The sequence below is a fragment of the Montipora capricornis genome, chromosome 9 (genome assembly GCF_036669925.1).
Source record: "Montipora capricornis isolate CH-2021 chromosome 9, ASM3666992v2, whole genome shotgun sequence".
Taxonomy (NCBI): domain Eukaryota; kingdom Metazoa; phylum Cnidaria; class Anthozoa; order Scleractinia; family Acroporidae; genus Montipora; species Montipora capricornis.
Genome location: NC_090891.1, coordinates 15,760,717 through 15,773,216, shown reverse-complemented (window position 1 = coordinate 15,773,216; position 12,500 = coordinate 15,760,717). Strand labels below are relative to the sequence as shown.

The following is a 12,500-nucleotide window of genomic DNA, read 5'->3' as shown; positions in this document are numbered from 1 at the left end:
GAGTCTCGTATGTATTGTTATTGTCATCAAAAATAAGACGTAGAGCCTGCTTGTTTAGCAATTCTAATTTTCGCGCATTTCCGGCTCCGCAAAAGTGCCATACATTATTACAATATAGAAAATACGGCGTGATGAAAGCTCTATACAACCTAGTTTTAGTATTACTGGATACAATATTTCTGAAACGCTTAATAACCTTAAGCTGGTTGTTAACACGATCACAGATGTCTGAAACATGTTTACTAAACGTTAATTTGCTGTCTAAGTTAACCCCTAATAAGTCAATTTGATCTTTTTTCTTAGTTTCAATACCACCTACTTTAAAATTGTATTTACGGCTAGTTTCTCCAAGGATCATTGCTTGAAATTGTTCAGGATTAGCTTTCAATCCGTCTATCTTGCACCAGTGAACTGCATTGTCAAGTTCATTTTGCACTGTAAGATGGAGTGCTGCCGGGTCCTCATGTGAGTCATAGATTTGCTGATCGTCTGCATAGATATTTAAATTGGCTTTAACAAAGAGGAAAAGATCATTAATAAAAATATTAAATAAAAGTGGACCAAGAGTGTTCCTATGAGGAACTCCTCGTTTAACACGTAACCAAGGAGAGTATGTGTCGCCGATTCTCACTCTTTGCTCTCTATCCTGCAAGTAATCTTTTAAAAGATGACATGTATGGTGGTTCAAACCGTAAGCCCTTAGTTTAGCAAGAAGAAGTGCATGCGGTAGGTTGTCAAAGGCTTTAGACAAATCTATGGAAATTGTTTCTACAAGTCTGTTGTTGTCAAGGCTGTCCTTCCAGTCTTCAACCATTCTTAATGGCGCCGTTTGGCAACTGTAATTTCTACGATAAGCAGATAGGCAGTCATCGAAGTGAGCTTGAAGCTGGGAGGCAAGTAGTTTCTCAAATATGTTGTTAATAGCCGGTAAAACAGATATTGGTCTATAGTTTGTTTTACTGAGTTCATTGTCTTTTTTAAATAAAGGTGTGACTTGGCCATTTTTCCAGTTCTTAGGATAATTGCATTGTGCAATCGAGGCATTGAAGATAGAGCAAAGAGGAAAGCATAGCACTGATGCAGATTCTTTAAGCAGTCGCGGAGTAATGTGGTCGTATCCACTTGACTTGTTTACTTTGATTTCTTTCAAAAGTTGCTCTATGCAGATGGTGCTAATGGGCGAGAAACCGAAATCTGTACGGTCCATGTCATTTTCTAAAATGGCTCGGACACTGGGATGATCTTGAAAATACAGTACATTCTGTAGAGCTAGGACCAGGATTGGAATGGATATCACCACGGAGGCAAAAACAGTCGTGGTGTTTGGTGCTATTCGAAGAAGACAGTATCGATGGATTGAAAGTTGCAATTCCATTTGCCGAGTAAGGAATTCTTCGGTGTAGAAAGCGCTTGCAGTAGATTATGGATCCGTAATAGATTCGCCGAACGGTCGGTAAGATGTGATAATCGCAAGATTGTTGAGACAGCCTGCTTAAAGCAGGTCATTGTTTCACCAATACAGAAAGTATCCTAAACATTCATAAAAGCTAACATTAGGCCTAATTAGGCCTAAACAAACGTTTTTAGGCCTAAGGTTAGCTTTTATGAATGTTTAGGATACTTTCTGTATTGGTGAAACAATGACCTGCAACCCGCGACCTGCGACCTGCAAATTAGACCCACCGCGAAAAAAATGCTAGCATAATCGAGAAAGGCCTACAAATCACTAAGGACAACGCAGAAAATAGTGGGTGAGTGAACTTTATTTATCTGGCCGTCCATAAAATGAACTTTCGAAAATAAACATCTCGCTTGAAGTTTTTTATGGAACATTTTCCTCGATCAGTTGAAACAGCCGTAACAACTGTCTCAAAATAACGTGACGTCACACGCTCTCGCATCCTCAGGGTTGTCCGCCTGTGGCGCGCGTGACGTCTTCGTGTAAGAGGGCCGTTTGCATACACCTATGAGCTCCGACTGAGGACAAAGAAAGATGGCGGACCAGTTTTAAAATGCCTGCATTTAATGAGAATGTGGGCAAATGTTTGGAAAATTTTAGCCCAAAATGCGAAAATTACGTGTTTTCGACAAACGAGTGGTCTAACTTCATGGAAAAATGTTGGATTACAAGTTGAATTCTTCCAAGGTACTATCTTTTGGATCTACATCTCAAGCTCAGCTCGCAATTGAATTATTTTTAAGCTTTAATTAATAAGCTTACTTGTGTATAAGTTTTTTGTTCTTTTATCCAAGCTATCTATGAGAGCCGACAATTGAATGTTAACTCTGGACAAGTAAATCAGTCACCTACTGTGTAATATTCGTGGTTGTGTTACTCCTTCCGGGATTTTCAGTTCTTCACTAACTATACAGTGTACTCTCAGGGCTCCCAATGAACCAAATTCTAATATATTGTAGAAGAAATCCGCTTGCTTACAGAGTGTTTTCTTTTTGTCATAGCTTTCCTAAAAAAAGAAAACTACGGTTAGGGAAGGAAAAAATTCACCAGAGACTACCAAATCCACAGCAGGTTTAAAACACAGGTCACATTCCACAGGTCACTCGTTACAGGTCATTGTTTTACCTTTACTGAAGCAACCCAAAACCTTCAAACTGTCAAACCTCCCTGTCGACTTTTGTCTTTAACAGGGCGTCAAGTTCCTATTTTTCCTATTTTTTGGCCTGCTTCCTATTTTCTCCTATCTTTTAAAGGAATTCCTATCTTTTCCTATTTTTAGGGTGCAGGGGAACATTTTGAAATATTTGAGATAAAATTCTTAACAAAAAGAAACCTTTCTGTCAAAAACATTCGGAAAATGTAAAGAATTTATCATCTGATGTTTCTGCCCAGACTTTCTCGTGTTTTTGTAGCATGCAAAGGAGTCTGGCAGGTCAGGCAAGTAATTCAATCCAATTTCATCCTCTTTGTTTTCAAAGAATACATGTAGTTGTTTTATTAATACACCATCTATTTAAAGACATTTGTATCTTGTATCTTTAGCAATATTTTATTTTAAAAAGTTCAAACATTTTTTCAGCCTTTTATGTTTTGTAATGGTTGTTAGAATGGTAATCATTACAAACAAACTCATATTTATTCCCCGCATAATTATTGTGCAGTGTGGCCAAGGGCCAGGGACCCTGGGTTCAAGACACGTTATGACCACTGGAATTTGTTGAGATTCTTAACAGTAAATAATTGTTGAATGTTCTGTTCTTTTGTGATAGTTTTTCATTGGCCCTTAAAAGCCCCTATGGGGAGTGGTCAATATTATTATTACCAGTAAGTGTGTACTGTATTGTATGTCCAACGGTGGGCAAGACGTAATTTTAGAAATGGTAACTTTGAATAAACTCTTAGAAATAAGAACATTTAATTCAGCTTCTGAAGTTCCCTATGGAAGCTGACATCAACTTCCACTGCGCATCATTTTAAGAAAATTTCAGGCCAATTGAAAGCATTATAAAGAGGTTTTGATGCCAAAATGCCTGGAAGTGAATTCATTTTGACAACATAAATAATTTTGTTCATCCGTGTAGATACATGTAGTTGCTGTACTTTCTGGTATACATAACTTGCAGTTGGTACAGGCCCTTTACAGAGAGAGTTTGATCCTATCTATAATTTCAGAGGGTTGAAGATCACGCCATATAGGTGAAATGTTTCAGACAAAAATTAATTCTGGCCACCGTATGTCCTATTTTCCTATTTTTTGAGTGCCATTTGTCACTTGACGCCCTGCTTTGGGAAAAACTGAAAAGCAAGTGCTGCAGACCAAAAGCGGCAAAGTACAACAAACAAAACCTGCTGTGGCCTGGCAGGACAATGGTTCAAGTACATGTATACTGTAGCCTGGTTAGATTAGTTATTGAATATGCAGCACCCTTCTGGGGACATACTCTGCGGTTTATCTGAGCAAAACCCTAGAATCGATACAAAAGAGGGCATTAATTTTAATATCATTTTCCTTGGGCTGCCACATGATGTAGCCCTTAGCCATTCAGGCTTGCTGCCCTTCAGTCAAAGGCGGGAAAATCATGCCAAACGTTAATGGAGAATTTCCAGGATAAAGGTTTTCTTTTAAACATAATACCCATTTCCCCCGAAGCCCACCACAGGTATTCTCTTCACTCTGGCTCTGTTGTTAGAAGTGGTGTTAAAGTAGTTGCCAGGACTGAACGAATGAACAATTTTTGTACTTATAAATATCAATAATATAGTTGCTGGTGCCCTTGCTATTTTCCATTTTCATTGTACAGGGTATAAAAGCTTGAGAGGTTGTTCAAGTTACACAGGAAGCAATGGCAAATGTACAGATAACACAACTCAAGGCAAGAAGACCAATAACAAAGGTAAGCTAAAGTACCACCCTATTAAGATGGCCTAATGCACTGTAGGTAGTTTGCAACCATTCTGTAGAGACACAGGTAACAAAGCTACAATGTACCATAATTATTGCAGGTGGACGAACAAAAGGAGATAATGAGAGATCTTTTGTTTTTGTCCACCAACATGGCGTTGATGACGTAACATGAAAACCACCTATATGAACATACATGTAGCAGTGATGAGGCAGGGGTACATGTATGAAACTGTCCTAATGTGGATCCTGACGAATTTATATTGATTCTCAAGTCCACTTGGAAAACTTTGTTTTTGCATGATCCAACCCTCTCCCACTCCTGCATTTGTGCTGGCTGTTGGCTGTTCTTTGCATGACTGTTACTGATAAAAATTATTATGTTAGCTTGATCTCAACAAGCTGTACTTTAACATCAACTATCAGTCAGGGCAGTAGGTTGACTCATGATCATCTTTTGCTTTCATTACGATGATTGGGGGCTTAAAGCATGGTTGCAAAATGGAGCATGGCTGCTAATCATTGTTGTTGAGATTTGCCTACGGTAATTATTATGATGGTTTAATGACAAAAATCTGAGCTACAGAGTTACAAATGTAACTGATGGATCCAAATTGAAAATAATAGGAAAAGCTTGTTGGAACCACAACTTTCCTTTCATTCACTGTACATCATTGGTGTTGATTACTAGTGCCTTTTTTACATGTATCGTTTAGGTGAGCGGAAAAAGAGGCTCTTTAAACTACCACCAGGAGACATTAATTATGACAAAAAGTACTATCAAAACACCTTTATTTCAACCACACGAGCCATGAGTGATTATCTTCTAAAACCAAGGTTTGTACCCTTTGAAATTTTTGTGTAGATTAGGATTACTGTAATGATAATACATGTAAAGCCGTTCTGATATGTAAGTATCAAATCTATCAGCTGGGAGGTAAAATTAGATGAACTGTTTTCTAGGTGACTTTTTGTAAAAATGTCAAGTGCAATTAATTGTGAAAAAAGAATAGTTTTATTGTACTGAAAGAGATGTTATGTATTGTAACCCCGGTGGATGAAATGAAGACTTTCTTATCAAAGTCTCTCCTATTATAGGGTAATTCCACAATATTTTGCATGCCACAGAGGGGACATCAGAAAACAAAACCATAAATAGCTCCTTTTGCCAAATTTAGTTTAGTTCCCTGTGGACTTGTAATGATGAAATAAATGATGACTCTTCTTTGTCAAATCCTTTCAAAATTATTTCTGTCACATCTGGAAAGATTTAGTCCTTTATTCAATCTGTCACGGAGAGGACCAGAAAACCAAAGAAAATAGAAAATTAAAAACTAGGCTAAAAATCCTGTGAATGTAAACCGGCAGCAACAACACTTAAGTGCACATTTGATTTTTATGTTAATCAACAATTAAACTGCATTGATGGAAAAGACATTCTTGCTCTCTGATACAGCACAGATAATAATGAGTGATCATGGTTATTGTCACAGAGGGGACTGTCATGGAGGGTGACTCTTGTCTAATAGATAGCGGTCATTAATAGCCACTCTGCAATCTTCTCTGTAGCAAAGTGTTTAAAGTAAAACAATGATACTAGACTTGTCTAGTGTTATAACCAAAACATTCTTGAGGTGTATTATATATATCTGTAAGAATGTTGCACACTCTTTTCATAATACATTCCTTCTCAAACAGGGTCACTTTCTGATTATTTTTGTTTTATTTTATTTAGAAATATTAGGTTCTAACAAGCTAGGCAATTGCAAAAGACAACACTGTACTGTAATGTAAGGCTCATTAAGACCTTGTCCTAACAAAAACAAGACACTTTCCAATCTGCAACTTCCATGAAGTCTTATAAAGTCATGTATAATCTGAAAATACAAACAGCTCGGATACATCAATTATAATTTAAGTGTCTCTCTCTCAACAATGACTGAACACAGAATTGAGGTGATAATTTTTTTTTCTGAAAGTAGTGACCTCATTTATGCATGTATGAATGTAAGTGGTTCATTGAATGAAAGTGCCGTACATCAAAAAAGGCAAGAACAACTTCTGAATATAACTTGCAATACAGTCAATTGTATAGGGACACTGTTCTATGAAAGCAAATGTCAGTGTACATTTTACCATGCTAGTAGAATATAAACTTATGGACCTATGCAGATCTTCCATGTTGTTTACAAACATGTATGAATGGTGTAGTTTTACTAGCAATGGCTAATGTGATAAAATTTTGTACAAGATTACTTCCAGCATATTTTTCAGACAGTTTCATGTTACCACTAGTCCAAGTTTCTTATCATGCACTGCTTAAAGTTTGAACTGCTTTCTAATGAAAAGGTGCACTTTCTCAACCTCACGCTGAGTTGAGGGCAATTGCCCACAAGTAAGACAGGACCATAAAAAAGGCAACTACAGTGTACCCTCTCAGAAAAACCCTCGTGAATAATTACTCTGCCTCTTGGAACTGACGCCTGATATTGTAAACATGACAACTAAATGGTCTCATTTGGGCCTGCAAATCTTTCTCTGATTCAGCAATTGTGCAGTCAACAAGGTTTTTCTTCACAGCTCCTTCCACTTTTTGACACTGATAGTAGCTGGATATTGAGTCATCTTTGTCTAGGCCTTCAAAAAGATTATCAGTTAAGCTCAGTTACCCCACAGCTGTCACAAACCCTGTCAATGCATTTGCAAGAGTCAAGACTACATACTGTCTTTGCAACAGCTTCTTCACTTGATATGCAGCCAGATGTGCCAAGTCTTGATAGGCCTTGAAGGAGGAGGTCAATATTTTCATGATACTTACAGATGCATACTTCATGGTCAAATGCAGATGATGGTATGACCTGGGGTGGCCGGAGTTGTGCAAACTTGGATTTGCCAATCTGAACATTGCTTTCTGTGTTCCCTTTTACTATCAGCTAGTTTGACAGACACATAATCTTTCTTCCCTGGAAGCATTCTGCTGATGTCCTCTCTTAAATAGAAATTCTGCACCTTTTGTATCTCATGATCAGTGAGAGCATCACATCTTTTTTTTCTGTCCTTGCTGTACTCTTTTCTTCGCTTAAAGTTGTTGTCATACAAATCCACCACCGCCTTCCGTTTTCTTGGGGAAAGATCTTGAACAATCTTTGCTAAGTCACTTGCACTTTTCTTTCAGGGCATTTTGGCAGGTGCTTCTTTGCTCTACTGAGTGCTTTTCCAAACATCTGAGGGCTTTAATTACTTGACTACATGTCAAGTTTTGCCTGTTTTCTTGATCACGTCTGCTATTTTTTTCCTTTGCCTTCTTTTCTTCGCTCTTTCCTTGGCTCTCAAAGCTTCAGGCTGATTGGCTTTCTTCTTCAAATAATCATTTTTCTTTCTTTCTGTCCTTCTTTTTAACCACCTCATACTTTTCTTCATTTTCCCTCAGTCTTTCTCTGTATTTCTTTGTCCTCTCTTTGCTTGAACTCGTTTTGAACTGCTCTACAAGAACTGCATGTGTGCTCTTGCTTTAGTGAGCATGTTCAGTGTCTATCATCCCATAATCCTTTAAAGCTTTATCATGAATCATTCATGAGAACTTAATAAATGCTTATTTCCACTGATTAACTGCACATTTTGGCAGGTTAAGTATTACTGTTCTTTGTTCTTTGTGTGAGGAGATTATGGATGGTTAAAACAGTTTATCTTCAATAGCAGTAGTTTCTCTTTCAAAAGAATAATTCTTCCTCCAAGAAATATATGTCCGTTCTGGACAGTAAAGTCCCTTCCGTGTCAAAAAAGTCCCCTCTGTGACAATTTTTTTTTCACAAAAAATGTCCCCTCTGTGACAGAAAAGTCCCCTCTGTGACACAAAGTCCCCTCTGTGACAAAAAGATCCCCTCCGTGACATTTAAAGTTTTCACACCTATCCTAAGAAAAGAGAAATAGAAGAACTCCTCCACAACTTGTAAGTTTGTCAGCCCATACTTCAACTGTAAACAGAATTTCGTATAATTATTACCAATTGCTTTGAAGAGATAATAATTTTTATCCCTATATTTTTTGTCACAGAGGGGACAATTCAATTTTGGATGAGGCCTTGATCTCTTTCTTCAGACAAAATCAGGGAGAAATAATTAACTTAAACAGTCTAAGTAAATAAGTAAATGTCCTGACAGGTTTTACTAGATTTCCTATCAAGATAGATTTACAATGTACCATGGTCATTTGTGCATGTCCCCTCTGTGACAGCCCAATAGGCTGAATTGTTTAATTAATGATAATTTATGCCATGAAATCATTCCGCTGACATCCGAAAAGTACAATTTCATAACAGTCTAGATACTGTACAGTGTGTACAGTTATACTGTCCTTTAAGTGAATGCTAATTTTTACAAGCGTATGTCTCAAGTACCGTGGAATTACCAGGTATAGTCACTGGTACATGTGTACAGTATCCAAACTACATGTATACAGAAGGTCCTAGGTTCGACTTCTGAAAAGAAGCATTTGACTTTTTTCAGATTACCTGCATTACACGTAGTCACCAATGATAACAACAACAACAACAATACTTTATTTACTCTAATTACACTTAATACACATTTGCAAATACTATAAAATTAAAAGTGTAACAACATACATTGTATGGAGAAGGAGATATGTGTATAAAAGTCGAGTCAGGGGTTTAAATAAACCTTGCGGTTTTCGAGTTATTCCCCTGGCCTTAGATGTTCAAAAAGTGGATAACGCTATCCAGTAGATAAATCACTGTCCATTGGATAGCACAATTGGTTTTGCTATGATCAACTTATCCACTATTGATTTACAGTATCCGGTGGATAGCGCTATCCATCGTTTGAACAACTGGGGTCAGATAAATAAGCCTCTTCAAGAATAGTTTCGTTCTTTTGATGATAACACGGCTCGCAATTGTGACCAATATGGTTGCCAATGTGAGTAAAAATTCTCCTTAAGTCGCCAACTTGGTGAGTTCATTTCTGAATGAAAGTGAATAAATGAATAAGTGATCCAGGTTAAGGAACATCTACAGTGTAAGATTGCTTTGCTGCAACAAAAATGTGGAGCAAATCAAATTAATATGTCTGGATTTTACATGTACTGTAGCGTTCAAAATTTTAGTACAACGCCATTACCACTGGTGTTACTTCTGTGTAAATCGTGGGCACAGTATTTTACAGAAAGACTGCTGACCCGTATTGAATTAACATACTTTGTATCCACCATGTTACCAGTAATTGTGTTTTGCGCTTGTAACCTACAACCTGACAGGTAGCATCGATTTTGACAGTTTTATCTGCTTTCTTTACATTTTGCTTGTGCATTGAGGATGTGGTAAAATTGTCTTTTAAAGTTCTGAATTTGCTTTCCTCTCTTTGGGGCTCCTATACCTTCTGGCAACTTGAAGTTACTTATATTGGGGCCTTACATGTAACTTCCTCAGTTACGTTGTAGTCGCGAAAAGGTAACTTCAGTTTTTTTTAAATTTTGAGCCCTGCATGGATAACATGTTCAGCATTCACTAATCCCACTAGAAAAAGACAAAATTATTCCAGCAGACTGCGAAATGAATAATGATTTAATGCCAACAAGGGGATTTTTAATCCATGATATTCACTTTGCCTTTGAATGAAAGTATTATTGCAATAATATTGAAAACATTATAGTTTTAATCATGACTTATTTTAAAATGAACATTGCAGCGTCTACTAAATGTCTTGCTAAGTAACAAGTTTGACAGTAATTTTTGATTAATTATCAGTGATTTAGAAGGCCTGAAAACTACAGCAGTTCGCAGTGCCTACAGTGACCCAGATCAGCCTCCTGATGTTTGTTACCTAAAATCTGATGTAGAGAAAAGGTAATTCACTGGGTATATAGAGATTAACCTTGACAGTTTTCAAGAGTTGATTGACTTCCTAAGGTCACTGCAAATGCTTACACAGCGTTAGATTTCAGCATGTTTTTATCATGAACAACTGTGAACAAACAAACAACTTTTTTGCCATGGTGCTTTTTTCGATTTTATTATTTTTCTCTCAAAATCATGCATGCGTGCGGCTTATAAACTACTAAGTGAAGTTCTCAGGTTTGTCAAGAATCTCTGTGTAGAATTAGGTATGTGCATGACAGATGGCAGTATGCATGTACATGTACAACACAGCAAAAGCTGATGAATATTGATGACATTGAGAGTTGTAGCAAAACCAATGAAACTATACAGTGAGGGATGAAACGCTGATACATGTACATGTAGGTTGATTAACTCTTTATGCTGTACACAGGTATAGCGGTGTCTACTCTTAGACAAGTAAAATTAGTATATCATATTGGGTAAAACATCAAATTTAACAATGCATTAGAGCGGTTTTCAATTGAGTGTCGAAAGTAATTAGATAATTACTTTGGTTTATGATTACTTCACTCAGTGATTGGTTCAAAGTTCTCGCGCCATTTTTTCAACCAATCAGAAGTGAAACCAAAACCAATCGTGGCTCACGCGTGCACATTTTCCCGCACTTTGTGTCGGCTACGTGTAATTACTTCGAGTTTTGATTGGTTTGCCGGATTTTCTCAGTCCTTTTTGATTGGCCAAAGTAATTACTTTGGTTTTGGTTTTACGACACTCAATTGAAACTCGCTCTACAAAGAAGATGCTAATAATTATTGGCAAAATAATCAGATTTGTGGGATTCAGTGAGTTTTATGTTTTGTGTTACTTACAGATCACATGAAATCTGGGGAGGCCCTGAAGGGCTTGCAAGAGAGATCTGGAAGAGGAAAAAGGCATACGAAGAAAGTGAGCGTTACAGAAAAGGTAAGAAAACAACCTCTTTAAATAGTGTTTTTTTGCACAGTTTACTACATGTATAAAATTGCTTAGAGCTGTCATTTGCCTTTGTTTAACATTTTACATGCTTTCTTTATTTGATTGGCCTCAGGAACCTGCAGGTTATTCCAAGATAAACGCAACCTACAGATTATGTTTATATTACTCATGGGCTCAGGGTGCCAGTTACCGGTATTAGTTATTATGACAGCTAGTATGGCAGTCTTCTGCAAACAAAGAATTGATGATAGAGCGTTCATTTAATTTGCTTTATTTTAGTATCCATTCTTTGGCAAATAAACGAGGTCCACTCACCTTAACCTTGATTGCTCTAGATATTTAATAAAAAAATAATAGTCTTTTAATTTCTATTATCCTTAAAGTTAATTGTCTTTCTCCATACTACATGTACATTGCATAATAATTATTGGTTCCCAAATGTAACATGCAAACTTCAAATTTAATTGTCTTTATTGGTAGGTCATGAAATACTCAAAATGTTTGGGCACTGTAATGTCCATTTTTAAGGCTATAGTTAGCCTGTACTGTGTTCTTTACTTTGGTTGATTTCCAGTTCAGAATTAACTGATGGTATATTTTAGATCATCTAATACAAGAGCTTTTGAGAAATTTGTAGTGTTTTTCTCCAGTTTTGCTCCAGTTTTCTAGCCCAGGGGTTGTTTTTATCGCGTTTGAGTCAGAAGAACACAGGATGGCGCAAATCACATACATTTGGGTGCTGCTCAAATATGTGTTGATTATTCCAAACATGTGGAGAACCAAATTAGTGAACCACAATGAGTTAAATATTACTGTTCTCTGATTCTGTTTAATGGTTCCGATTCCGAGTGTCTGTTTAGTACTGTTGATGACCATTTACAGTGTACTTCACTTGAAGCCTGACAAGCTTTATCCCACCTTTGATTCCTTGGTTTCTGCATTTAAAATACACTGTCATTACCAGGATTGAGATTTTTTTCCCATTGATTTCACTGTTATGCCAAGGTCTTTGAATGGAGAGCTGTTGTATCACCAGTGTGCTGACTAACCTTCTCTTGACTCTATGCTTTTTCTGGAATTTTGAATAATGTATGCATTATTATGTACCCATTGTCTTCTCATCATTGTATTTTCTATTCACGTTGTTATTTAATCAGTACTTATGCATGTTATTAGCTATCTTTTATATAACACCGACTAGCGGTTTCACTTGTATTCACAACTGACGATGGATGTCGATCATCCGAAACATGTTTTGCAAATTTAAAATTGTGTGTTTCTTTTTGAAAGTTATTTCTTGCTTGCTA

At 36.9% G+C, this 12,500-nt stretch overlaps 1 protein-coding gene across 1 annotated transcript in view; it reads left to right on the top strand.

The window, feature by feature from the left end:
- The first annotated feature begins 1,958 nt into the window (after positions 1 to 1,958).
- Positions 1,959 to 12,500, top strand: part of LOC138015023 (proton-coupled zinc antiporter SLC30A9, mitochondrial-like) — a 23,780-nt gene continuing 13,238 nt past the window's right edge. Inside the window, exons 1-5 of the mRNA XM_068861918.1 lie at positions 1,959 to 2,146; positions 4,261 to 4,353; positions 5,078 to 5,198; positions 10,126 to 10,224; positions 11,090 to 11,181. Of these exons, the coding sequence (XP_068718019.1) occupies positions 2,026 to 2,146; positions 4,261 to 4,353; positions 5,078 to 5,198; positions 10,126 to 10,224; positions 11,090 to 11,181 (526 nt within the window). The 5' untranslated portion in view covers positions 1,959 to 2,025. The remainder of the gene's footprint in view (positions 2,147 to 4,260; positions 4,354 to 5,077; positions 5,199 to 10,125; positions 10,225 to 11,089; positions 11,182 to 12,500) is intronic.